Raw genomic sequence first — 13,418 nt, 5'->3', positions numbered from 1 at the left:
AGGCAATAGGCAGGGAAAGTTCTTTCCAAGTCCTGCAGAATTCTAAATGGGCTCCAAATGAATTGGCAGGATTCACGAGGCAGTGAGATAATTCTGAGGCTGGGTAATGAAGTCAGCTACGGACCGTGGCGAGAGCTAATAGGGCTTGGCTTTGGGCGTAATTGCTGCTTAAGCAAAGTCAATAAAGAGGGATTAATCAAACTCTAACCGCACACCTGGCGGCCAGCCCCACTCCAACGCAGAGTGGACTGTGAGAGTCAGTGAAGGGAGGGAGAAAGGGAGGGACCCAGACAGAGGTAGTGGTGCAGTTGAAACGCACCAGAATCCAAACACCACATCCATACTACCCACTCTAATGAAATAAAAAGGGGGAGCCAGCAATCTACTCCAACAGCCCTCCTCCTCCTCCTCCTCCTCCTCCTCCTCTCCTTCTTCTCAAGGCAGAATTTGTCCTGTCACTTGGTGTCTCCAAACACGGACCATATGTGAGTTCAGTGCTGGCAATCAGACTGAATTGTGAAGCAGGCAGCTGAGTTCATCAGGAAAACATTTGCCTTCCGCTCGGCAGGCCTCTCTCCCATTGGCCAGTCACGAGGCCCGCTCCGTTTGAGGGCACCCCAGACATTCCTGTGGATAATCTTTTCCATTCCTCCGCTCAGCTCCGCGAGGACAGACCAAATCACTGCACAAGGCCTGCATTGTGAGGCCCTTTCAAAAAGCCCTGTTTTAAAGCTCTCTCTCTCTCTCCCACTCGTACACTTCTCACACATTGCCCCAAAAACTTTTTTTTCCTCTTGTCTTTTAAAAAAGAAACAACAAAATTATTGCTTTTAAAATTATCTCTGGAAAAGAAAAGAGCCCTGAATACTATGTTTCTCACGGTCTCTTTCCAGTAATGGTTTGTTTTTGAGAACTCTAAACAATGTGAAACCACTAAAACCAGAGCGGGACTACATCACTGTGTTGCCGGGAGTTCACCGCTGGAGTCGACTCCCCGGGTGAGGGCAACCAGTCTTCCCAGAATCCTCAGCTGCGTTGCCGCTCAGCACCCCACGTTCTCCACAGAGGCTTGTCATTGTGGCCTTGGCCGGGCAGCCGAGGGACGGGATTGGAGGACAATCACACAGATGTGGGGCGGGTGTGTGTGCTGGATGTGGCGATGGGAGATTTACGGCAACACATTCCATAATTAGATCCATGATTATGACCGGGGCTATAAAAGACAGACTCCAGCTAGGCTGAACATTATGCTACTACTCTGTGTGACTAACAAACCACAACGCCTTTACAGTTATCTCAGCCTCTCTCTCGCTCTCTCTCTAAGAACACATTGCTACTCTGCTCTGAGCAGCTAGGCCACGGAACATTTACCACACCACTGAACATTGTGAAATATCAAAACACTTAAAAGACAAGAAAAGACAATGTGACTCAGTCTCACACATTCTCCTCTCATTCCTTGTAAGTCAACCATGCCTTGAAATAACTAAAAAAAGCACATGGAGAAAGCACATTTCTATACAGTAACAGTTACCATTATAGTTGGTTTGCTAGAGAAGTATCCCGACTAATCTAATTGCTCAGGAAACGTCCCCACCCTCACCAAGGGCTGTGACAGTCAAAAATGTACCAATCAATCACACCAGCCCAGTAACACACACATCTATGGACGAGAAAGAGAAGAGAGCGGAAAAACAAACTGTGTCTGCACCTCACCGATCTTGCTGAGACATGCCCATGAATAAGTATTTGTGGTTGAGAGAGAGACAGAGAGGGTAGTGGGTTCTTGTTCTGCTTGTCGAAAGCTTTTCTATAGCTGCTTTTGTCAATATTGTTCTATTGTTAGACCCATTAAATACACGCTGCCCATTTCGTTCACATGTTCTGTATTGATAGTTGTGAGTGCATGGTGATCTAGGTCAATGACAACTCAACTCCAAACAACCTTTTAACCATTTTACACTTGTGGGAATTAGCCTATATGGATAGGGCTAAGTTGAAATGTTTCTTACAGAGGATATATGAAAAGCATATGCATAACCATGGTAGCAATTGAAAGGGAACATTTTGGAGATTATGGGTAAATTATTAGACCAAAGGTGAGGACACAACAGTTCACAAGACTGAATCCAAACAATACACTGTTGATGTGATGTTCATTTTATATTTACAGTACTTTCGCAACATTTGTTTCTAACGAAATCTGAACATACTCTGGATACATTCAGTAACATGATAAGAGTATTCCTGGAGAATGTGGGATAGGTGCATCACAAGAGAACAAAATGACAAGGGTTTGAGTGAGAGGACTAACTGGTGTCTCCAAGTGGTCACACACCTCTTCAAAGTGTGCACAGTTCCTGAGTCATTTCAATACACTTTTATGACTCAAAGAAGAGTCTTCAAAAAACAAAATAGCTTTCCTAGCTATGCCGTTGAGGAACTAGAGCAAGCACACTTGTAGTTGTTTTGTTTGGAACACAACCCTGCATCCCCGCCATCACACAATTACTTTTGTTGTTAACACAATCAAAAAGCTGACCTTTATAAATCACAATCTGGGTCAGGTGAGCATGACTTGAAAACGTGTTATATTGCCAACATGACTTAGTTCAGTTCTAAAAAAGGATCTCACAGTGTTAGGCTTTCACAAGGCAATTCAGAGAAACAGATCATCATTTTGGTGCACATAAAAAGTCATGAGGGCATTAAGGTGAGTGTGCTTTTCTTCACAATAAACAAACACTCATTGTGCTCAGAACAGCCCAGGGTATGATTTAATCTTGTAACTGTGCATCAAACATAGTGATCATAAACGTTGACAATGTATATGACAGTCGTTTTTTGATATGGAAATGTGAAGTCCACATTTGGACTCACAGGTGTTTGGTTTGCTTGTATGAAATCAAAGCAGTAATTATTATAATCCTCAACGTCTCATTTTTCTAAATACGTAGAGTCCTCTTAATTTACAGCATTTCCCTCACTCAGACAACATAACATTTGCAAAATTTGCCCAACTAGCGGGAGAGATGGGGGCAACTTCTAGTTGTGCACGGTGCTCAAGTTCTGAATGGAGTCAGAGCTCTGACGTCATATATAGCATGTTACTGTACAGCCATTACCTTTCAATTTAGGCATTTATTACTGCCCCAATCTGCCATTTTCAACCTGTGTTAAGGGTATGTGTACAGGGTATGTGTTAAGGGTATGTGTACAGGGTATGTGTTAAGGGTATGTGTTAAGGACTACAATGTGTGAAGCTAACACAGGGCTTTGTCTGTGAGGTTCCAAACGGACTAAAATCACACAATCTACCACTCTCTGTAAATTCATCCAAGGTGCCACTGTTTGGTTGTTCTGGTTGCGTCGCCTTTGTCCAAGGCGTGTTCCCCTCACATGAAATTGGTGTTGAGTTACAACAAGCCACTCAGTCACGACAAGTGACTCTGCAAGAGGCCCTCCACCCCCAGCCAACGAAGCCACCAGCAGGGCAGGCACACGTACAGCAACAACACAACAACAGCACAGTACTGTCCCTCAACCCCCACATACCAGAGGGTCAGGTTCAGAATGCACTGCTATGCTGACATCACCTGACCCAGCTGCCCTAGCAGGGAAAACAGAGGTGATGAGAACAGAGGCCTGTTTCATAGCACCCCTGTTAACATGTCAATCACCAGGCCTCCACATGCAGAGACTACATTAATCAGGCTGACTGACTGAGCCATCGCTGCCTAGGAAGAAGCCTTACGGCTCTGACAGCTCTTTACCCCAGGCTGTGTGTGTGCTTGTAGCTGTGGTAAGGAACAAGCAGCTTCTTGCTTTGTGGATATACTACTTTGGCATGACATGTTCAGACAGTAACATGAGTTACAGTAAATGCTCCTACTACCTGGGGTTGTATTAGCATATCAAAGGCATTTTTATAGGTCCATATCATCAAATTAAAATTGTTATACAGTGGATCAAATGTACTGTATAATGCAGTATACTGTAGAGTATACTATAACTGTATACTCTTTCTATCCACTGGCAAATTTTAGCTCATACTTATTTCATACAGGTGTCTTCCCAGGTGCTGAGTCTGCCATGACGGGGCAGATGGCGATGGGATGTGGAGATGGCGTTGAGTGTTACCTGTAGATATCCGGCGCTGGTGGAGGTGACACATGCCGGTGAAACAGGAGCAGGCCTCCCCCGAGCGTCCACGCTGGGGAGGCGGAGCCAGCGAGCACTGGGGCTTCAGGAACCCTGCAGAGGGAGGGAGAGAGAGATGGAGGGAGAGAGAGATAGAGATGGAGGGAGAGAGAGATAGTCTGTTAGAAAAACAGGATAATGATGATAAAAATAGTGACATTAACAGCAGAGAAAGCCGAGCTGAGGGTTGCTCCACACAACACCATATAGACACTGTATATATTCACCACGGCAGTATAGACACTGTATAAAATCACCACGGCAGTATAGATACTGTATAAAATCACCACGGTAGTATAGACACTGTATATATTCACCACGGCAGTATAGACACTATATAATCACCACGGCAGTATAGACACTATATAATCACCACGGCAGTATAGACACTATATAATCACCACGGCAGTATAGCTACTGTATATATTCACCACGGCAGTATAGACACTGTATAAAATCACCACGGCAGTATAGATACTGTATAAAATCACCACGGTAGTATAGACACTGTATATATTCACCACGGCAGTATAGACACTATATAATCACCACGGCAGTATAGACACTATATAATCACCACGGCAGTATAGACACTATATAATCACCACGGCAGTATAGCTACTGTATATATTCACCACGGCAGTATAGACACTGTATAAAATCACCACGGCAGTATAGATACTGTATAAAATCACCACGGCAGTATAGCTACTGTATATATTCACCACGGCAGTATAGACACTATATAATCACCACGGCAGTATAGACACTATATAATCACCACGGCAGTATAGACACTATATAATCACCACGGCAGTATAGACACTATATAATCACCACGGCAGTATAGCTACTGTATATATTCACCACGGCAGTATAGACACTGTATAAAATCACCACGGCAGTATAGATACTGTATAAAATCACCACGGTAGTATAGACACTGTATATATTCATAGATACTGTAAATATTCACCACGGCAGTATAGACACTGTATATATTCATAGATACTGTAAATATTCACCACGGCAGTATAGAGACTGTATAAATTCATAGACACTGTAAATATTCACCACGGCAGTATATACACTGTATATATTCATAGATACTGTAAATATTCACCACGGCAGTATAGACACTGTATATATTCATAGATACTGTATATATTCACAACGGCAGTATAGACACTGTATATATTCATAGATACTGTAAATATTCACCACGGCAGTATATACACTGTATATATTCATAGATACTGTAAATATTCACCACGGCAGTATAGACACTGTATATATTCATAGATACTGCCGTTGTGAATACAGTATATACAGTATAGACACTGTATATATTCATAGATACTGTAAATATTCACCACGGCAGTATAGACACTGTATATATTCATAGATACTGTAAATATTCACCACGGCAGTATATACACTGTATATATTCATAGATACTGTAAATATTCACCACGGCAGTATAGACACTGTATATATTCATAGATACTGTATATATTCACCACGGCAGTATAGACACTGTATATATTCATAGATACTGTAAATATTCACCACGGCAGTATATACACTGTATTTCCTCACCAGAGCAGTATGGATACTGTATAAAATCACCACGGTAGTATAGACACTGTATATATTCACCACGGCAGTATAGACACTATATAATCACCCCGGCAGTATAGATACTGTATATATTCACCATGGCAGTATATATACTGTATATATTCACCACGGTAGTATATACACTGTATATATTCATAGATACTGTAAATATTCACCACGGCAGTATATACACTGTATATATTCATAGATACTGTAAATATTCACCACGGCAGTATATACACTGTATATATTCATAGATACTGTAAATATTCACCACGGCAGTATATATACTGTATATATTCACCACGGCAGTATAGAGACTGTATATATTCATAGATACTGTAAATATTCACCACGGCAGTATATACACTGTATATATTCATAGATACTGTAAATATTCACCACGGCAGTATAGACACTGTATATATTCATAGATACTGTAAATATTCACCACGGCAGTATATACACTGTATATATTCATAGATACTGTAAATATTCACCACGGCAGTATAGACACTGTATATATTCATAGATACTGTAAATATTCACCACGGCAGTATAGACACTGTATATATTCATAGATACTGTATATATTCACCACGGCAGTATAGACACTGTATATATTCATAGATACTGTATATATTCACCACGGCAGTATAGACACTGTATATATTCATAGATACTGTAAATATTCACCACAGCAGTATATACACTGTATTTCCTCACCAGGGCAGTATAGACACTGTATATAATCACCATGGCAGTATCCCTCCCTATGCTTATTTAGATATAATCCCTCTGTAAATGGTATATTCCCACTGTAATCAGCCTATACTCCAGAGTTGTATGTTTTGTCTTTACTGTTCCGATATTGTATATTCTGTATGATGTCTGTGTGGACTTCTCTGTTTGTCTGTTGCTGGCCGTACCTTCTCACTAAGGCAAATCTACAGGTAGATGGTGAAGCGTGCTGCCTGGACAGGACTGTCGATACAGATTACAACTTGTCCTTGGTAACAGAGACGGGGAGAGGAAACATTTGAAGGATCTCTACTATACCCATAAGTCTCTGAACGGCCTCCCTCCCACCAGCAGGTTACACATCCATCTCCCCTGCCACATGGAGACCCAGCCAACCTTTCACATTTAGAGCACTGTTTCTCTGTCTCCCTTCAGAGTGACCCTCTAACCCAGAATATGAGGCTAGCTCAAAGCTCCATGGAGCTCCCTGTCAGCTCCATGCCCAGGGCCAAGTGACCAGGAGGGGGCAACTGCCCAGGGGAGGCTGGGTAGGAGTCTACGGAGGGGTGGAGAGGCATGGGACTGAGGTTGGGAACTCTGTGTGGACAAAATGCCAAATCAGGCAGGGATGCCTGGGGGGCAGGGGGAAGGGGGATCTCAGAGGTCACCAGGGTCACGCTCAATAGGGAAGTCATTATCTGGCACAACGGGGTGACTGAATGTTCTGTACCCCCACTAGTCCAGTCTTCACTACCCCCTACCATCCCATCCCCATGCTGACATCATCAGTGTAACAGAGGAGCATGGAAAAAAGCACAGGTAGAAGAGTATAGCAACTTTGTCAATTAAAAGCTATGGTGGTCTGTTCAACTAGTTCCTTTCTTCATCGTTATCACCATTGTGTTCAGATCTACACATGACGTGATGAGTTCATAGAAAAAGAAGAGGGAAGATAGACAGAAAACTCATTGAGATAGTATATTGACAACAGTGTCAAAACAATCAATATTATATGAAAGCCCAATCACAGGCAATACATCAACCAGAGCTCAGTGCTGACCTCGGAAATCCACTTCAACCCAGTGAATGGCATCAGAGGCATGTGTTTCTGTGACTGACATGGCAGGCTTGGCAGTGTCTAGAGAAAAACAACTTTTTGTGTAGCTTACGTTTCTCAGTCAGTCAGTGGAGGATTCACCAAGCCTTTATTGACTCGAGGGAGTTTATGTGAAACTCATTGGCATCAGCAGATCTCCTCAAATCCTGACTTTATTCATTTCCTCATGAGGACCTTTAGATTTCCTGCAGACATCAAGAGCGTTGGTCAGAGAAGCCCCCCCCCCCCCTGTTCCGAGCCTAATACAGCTCCTTTATTAGGACCATGAAAAACAAGTCACTCCAGATGAGCTCAGCCAATGACATTTAAAACAGGCACAGGGATATTGAATTAGTTCCCCATGATAAGCCGTCTGGGATGCTGATGCTGTGATCAGGATTGTGTGTGTGTGTGTGTGTGTGTGTGTGTGTGTGTGTGTGTGTGTGTGTGTGTGTGTGTGTGTGTGTGTGTGTGTGTGTGTGTGTGCATTGCTGCATGTGTGCATGTGTGTTTCAAGGAGAGGGGTGGGCTGTGCCTGTCAAGCACATTCCTCAACTCTTTTGATTAGAATTAGAGAAGAATCCAAATGCCAGTGATGGACGTGGACCAGCAAGTCCAGACAAGTACGAGTGAACGCAGACAAGCTGAGATCATCTCAGTCTTAATGAAATAAAACAGACATGAAGACCACACAAACATTATTGAAGAATGAACATGTTTGAAAGGAGAAGAAGTTGATATGTCATCGTTTGTCTGTCTGATACTTCACTGTTGTCACATTCAAACGGTGTAAGTCAGAAGTATATTTTTGGGGAGCACATTAAAAAAATGTTTGGGGCCACATAGTTTTTATAAATGATGGTAATGATCAGTAAATGTTGGCATATGTTTCTCCAAGCAATCTAACACTACAACTAGCTGCTCAAGGCCCAATTCACCAGGAACATCTTGATTTGAAGTAGGCCTGGTCTATCCAATCTACTCATTTTCTCCTTGTTTCCTCAGAGCACAAAAGAAGCAAATCCCTGCTTGTATAACTAGCTAGCAAAGGGCGGACAATGACACACGCCATAGGGCTCCGAGCCATGTCACTGAACATTACCCTGTTAGCACATGAGCTTTTCCAAGTTCAGCTTTTCCAAATTCATGGGTAAACAGAGTAGACAGGGGCCCAACGAAAATGCTCCACTAGCCAGCCGTCCATTGGAATAATCTTCCCACGGGACACAGTAATCTATGTGATTCAAACGCTCTGAATGTTACCTAAAGCTGGAACCGTGGGAGACAGAGGACCCGAGTGTGAAGAGAGTAAAAGAACAGGAGGGGGGCAAATTGTTCCATGAAGTTTCATTGAACAAATGATGTTCCTCTGATTTAACTAGGGAAGCCAGTTAAGAACAAATTATTATTTTCAATGACGGCCTAAGAACAGTGGGTTAACTACCTTGTTCATGGGTAGAATGACAGATTTTTACCCTGTCAGCTCGGTGATTCGATCTTGCAACCTTTCGGTTGCTAATCCAATACGCTAACCACTAGCCTACCTGCTGTCCCATATGGAACACTGACCTTAAATGTGACCCTCCAAATGTTTTACGTTTTAGTTGAAGAGAAACAGCGTAGAGCTGGAATTAATATGCCATTCCAGATGTTCAGGGAGTTTCATTCTTGATGAATAAAAAAACAGTTGGAGTCTGTTTTTCCAGCTATTCCCCATTCTAGATTGGTTTTAATAAAGGGCTTAATGACTGATGGTGGTGTAGCAGTAGCAGAGAGGCATGTGCGTACAGGTCTTCCTGTCGTGAGCGCCAATGATCTGTGATCTAGTGATCTGTCATTAAAGGCATCTCTATCACACTGCTGTGCCTCTGTGTCTTCTTGGCTCATACAGCACACCGTTGATTACAGACATGTTTGATCTTTTTCCCCCCTCTTCTTTTATTTCCAAACAGAGCGAGGGATGAAGAGAGGAGGAGAGATCTCATTGGGTTTAATAACTGTGTGAGGATCCCGTCTTCAGGGGACAAGCTCAAACATCCCCCACCAACAGTCAATCAGTATTATCATTACTGGCGATCAGGGATGGGAGCAGTGTAAACACACTGGGGGTTTTCTCATTAAACATCCAGTGCTATAATAAAAAGCCAGCCTATACAACACAGTGCTAATGAAAGCAAGTCTTTACATAGGACTATGCTAATGAAAAAGAGTCATAGTGATAAAGAACTTAATGGGACAAAGGCATAATGACAATGTGCTAATGAAACAAAGGTATGGAGATGTGCATTCGTAATAATACAACTTTTTGTTCTCGCTCTAGTCTCATATACACGCCAACACTAAGGAAACACTTGTAAACTGTAGGTTAGCAACGCATATCCATCTCTAAACGTAATGTGCACTGGTTGCCTCCACGTGAAATACAGTATATTCATGTTGGCTATTTATGAGGGGGTGGGGGTGCGGTGGTGGACTGCAGTCCTCGTATAGTCCTCTTAAAGTACGGCCATTCTCCTCATGTGCCATTACTAGAATGATCAAGCCCAAGGTCAAAGTTCGTTGGGCCCTTCATGGATCAGGGACGTAATAAAAGTGTCTTTCCCACACAGAGAGGAGCACAGCTCTCCAAGCTCTCAGGGTTAGGGCCTTGCTGGCTCACACAGGGAAGGACATGCAGCTATCAATAGCCCGGGAAACCATTGTAAACGCCATTCACCTTCAACCGTCTTCAGAAGGATGGGCGGCCTCCTCTACGATGGCGCTCCACATAAATGAAAAGCCTCATCCACTCCTCCAGCACATCCCTCCTTTCATTCTCTTCCTGCTCCAGAGAGACTTCTGCGTTGGAGTGTGTGGGTGTTGAGTGTTTTACCCATGTGCCCTTGAGAAAGGCTGTTGTCTTATTCTCCAATCCCCCATTGATGACATACAGCAGAGCGTACGCTACCTTTCAAAAGTTTGGGGTCACTTAGAAATGTCCTTGTTTTTTAAAGAAACACATGTTTTTTGTCCATTAAAATAACATAAAATTGATCAGAAATACAGTGTAGACATTGTTAATGTTTTAAATGACTATTGTAGCTGGAAACGGCAGATTTGTTATGGAATATCTACATAGGCGTACAGAGGCCCATTATCAGCAACCATCACTCCAATGGCACGTTGTGTTAGCTAATCCAAGATTATTATTTTAAAAGGCTAATTGATCATTAGAAAACAATTTTGCAATTATGTTAGCACAGCTGAAAACGGATGTCCTGATTAAAGAAGCAATAAAACCTGCCTTCTTTAGACTAGTTGAGTATCTGGAGCATCAGCATTTGTGGGTTCGATTACAGGCTCAAAAAGGCCAGAAACAAAGACATTTCTTCTGAAACTCGTCAGTCTATTCTTGTCCTGAGAAATGAAGGCTATTCCATTCGAGAAATTGCCAAGGAACTGAAGATCTCGTACAACACTGTGTAGTACTCCCTTCACAGAAAAGCACAAACGGGCTCTAACCAGAATAGAAAGAGGAGTGGGAGGCCCCAGTGCACAACTGAGCAAGAGGACAAGTACAGTCATGGCCAAAAGTTTGCTGCTTCAGTGTCTGTCAGATGTTACTATGGAATACTGAAGTATAATTACAAGCATTTCATAAGTGTCAAAGGCTTATATTGACAATTACATGAAGTTGATGCAAAGAGTCAATATTTGCAGTGTTGATCCTTCTTTTTCAAGACCTCTGCAATCTGCCCTGGCATGCTGTCAATTAACCTCTGGGCCACATCCTGACTGATGGCAGCCCATTCATGCATAAGCAATGCTTGGAGTTTGTCAGAATTTGTTTTCAGTTTTCAGCTGTGCTAACACAATTGCAAAATGGTTTTCTAATGATCAATTAGCCTTTTAAAATGATAATCTTGGATTAGCTAACACAACAGGTGTTTATCGTTGTCTCTGATTGGAACACAGGAGTGATGGTTTAGTTTGCACCAGTTTAGGCTGTTTCGGTTTTCATTACGTTTATTATTTTGTAGTGTTTGTATTTTGATTCGTGTTTTACGTTTGTTTAATAAACATGGATCGCAATGCTGCCAGTCTGCAAGGAGCCGCCAGAGCTGCCTGTCTGCAGGATGCCGCCAAAGCTGCCAGTCTGCAAGGAGCCGCCAGAGCTGGCCAGTTAGCATGGAGCAGCCAGGGCCGCCAGTCAGCATGGAGCAGCCAGGGCCGCCAGTCAGCATGGAGCAGTCAGGGCCGCCAGTCAGCATGGAGCAGCCAAGGCCGCCAGTCAGCATGGAGCAGCCAGGGCCGCCAGTCAGCATGGAGCAGCCAGTCAGCATGGAGCAGCCAGTCAGCATGGAGCAGCCAGAGCAGCCAGTCAGCATGGAGCAGCCAGAGCAGCCAGTCAGCATGGAGCAGCCAGTCAGCATGGAGCAGCCAGAGCTGCCAGTCAGCATGGAGCAGCCAGTCAGCATGGAGCAGCCAGAGCTACCAGTCATCATGGAGCAGCCAGTCAGCATGGAGCAGCCAGAGCTGCCAGTCGACCAGACTCTTCCAGAGCTGCCAGTCGACCAGACTCTTCCAGAGCTGCCAGTCGACCAGACTCTTCCAGAGCTGCCAGTCGACCAGACTCTTCCAGAGCTGCCAGTCGACCAGACTCTTCCAGAGCTGCCAGTCGACTCTGTACGCCTATGTAGATATTCCTTAACAAATCTGCCGTTTCCAGCTACAATAGTAATTTACAACATTAACAATGTCTACACTGTATTTCTGTTAAATTTTATGTTATTTTAATGGACAAAAAAATGTGTGTTTCTTTTAAAAACAACAATTTCTACGTGTCCCCAAACTTTGAACGGTAGTGTACGTATTAGGCCCCGTATCCTAAAATATAAAAGCTACCAAAAAGGTATTACAAGGAATGTGTTTAGATTGCTACTTTAGGGACTTTAATTGAAAGATTCTATTCTTGCCCGATTTCAGTCCATTAAGGTGCAGTGTGTCACGTTGTGCTGTACTGTGATTAGAGCTGAGCGGAGGTTCATCACTGTTACATTCCATGAACATCAGATGTTTGCTTATCACTTCGAGGAATAATCGCAGGCAGCAGTCTCTCATTATGCACAATTACTGCTCTGCCAGTTACTCTGCTGCACTGCTCGACTGGGCCTTCATCAAAGCACATCTATCACAGCAGAGCACACACTGTCAAAAGGAGAAGAGCCTGGAGACAAAAAGACAGACTAAAAGACAGACAGACTGAGCCCGTCAGCTCTCACTCTCCTGTCTCTGGATATCAAACGCTCATCACCACTCCGGTCCATTCTAAGGGAGAGCCTCCCTCTCGCTTTCAGATGCTGATCATCAGCATGGAAAGCATCCAACCTTTTCCCCACCGCCATATCGGCTCCATCAGCTAAATATCTTTTATCTCCGCAGCGTTTCTTCCTTTGAAGAAAGCCCCACTTTCAGCTCCTCTTTATCTCAATAAAAACAAGAGCTGTGCAGATCTATCATGACAATGAAGTTGACGTGTCAAGGAGACAAGGAGGTGCGCACAAAGCTTATTAGAATAGGCCATTTTGGGGGGGGGTTCTAGGCACAAAACATTGCACTCCTAGCAGTTGCCTTTTATGTGGCTCTCTGTCTCCCTACTCTCCCTCCTCACACAACAGGACCCCCCACAGTGCTGGAAACACTAGCCTGTTATGACATTCCACCCCAAGCTGGACCCACCCCTGAGACCCTCGGGTCTCTGACCAGCCAATCACAGGAGAGG

The 13,418-nt window shown here is 43.5% G+C and overlaps 1 protein-coding gene across 4 annotated transcripts in view; it reads right to left on the bottom strand.

The window, feature by feature from the left end:
• The window catches only part of LOC139408672 (retinoic acid receptor RXR-alpha-A), a 158,492-nt gene that overhangs the window by 101,657 nt on the left and 43,417 nt on the right, over positions 1 to 13,418 (bottom strand). For 2 of the 4 annotated variants that reach the window (XM_071152856.1, XM_071152858.1), the window contains exon 2: positions 4,054 to 4,254. In XM_071152856.1, the coding sequence (XP_071008957.1) occupies positions 4,054 to 4,254 (201 nt within the window). The remainder of the gene's footprint in view (positions 1 to 4,053; positions 4,255 to 13,418) is intronic. The other 2 variants (XM_071152859.1, XM_071152860.1) reach the window with 1 other exon arrangement.

This window comes from Oncorhynchus clarkii, chromosome 5 (genome assembly GCF_045791955.1).
Source record: "Oncorhynchus clarkii lewisi isolate Uvic-CL-2024 chromosome 5, UVic_Ocla_1.0, whole genome shotgun sequence".
NCBI lineage: Eukaryota > Metazoa > Chordata > Actinopteri > Salmoniformes > Salmonidae > Oncorhynchus > Oncorhynchus clarkii.
The sequence above is the reverse complement of the archived record's forward strand: the minus strand, read 5'-3'. Positions and strand labels throughout refer to the sequence as shown.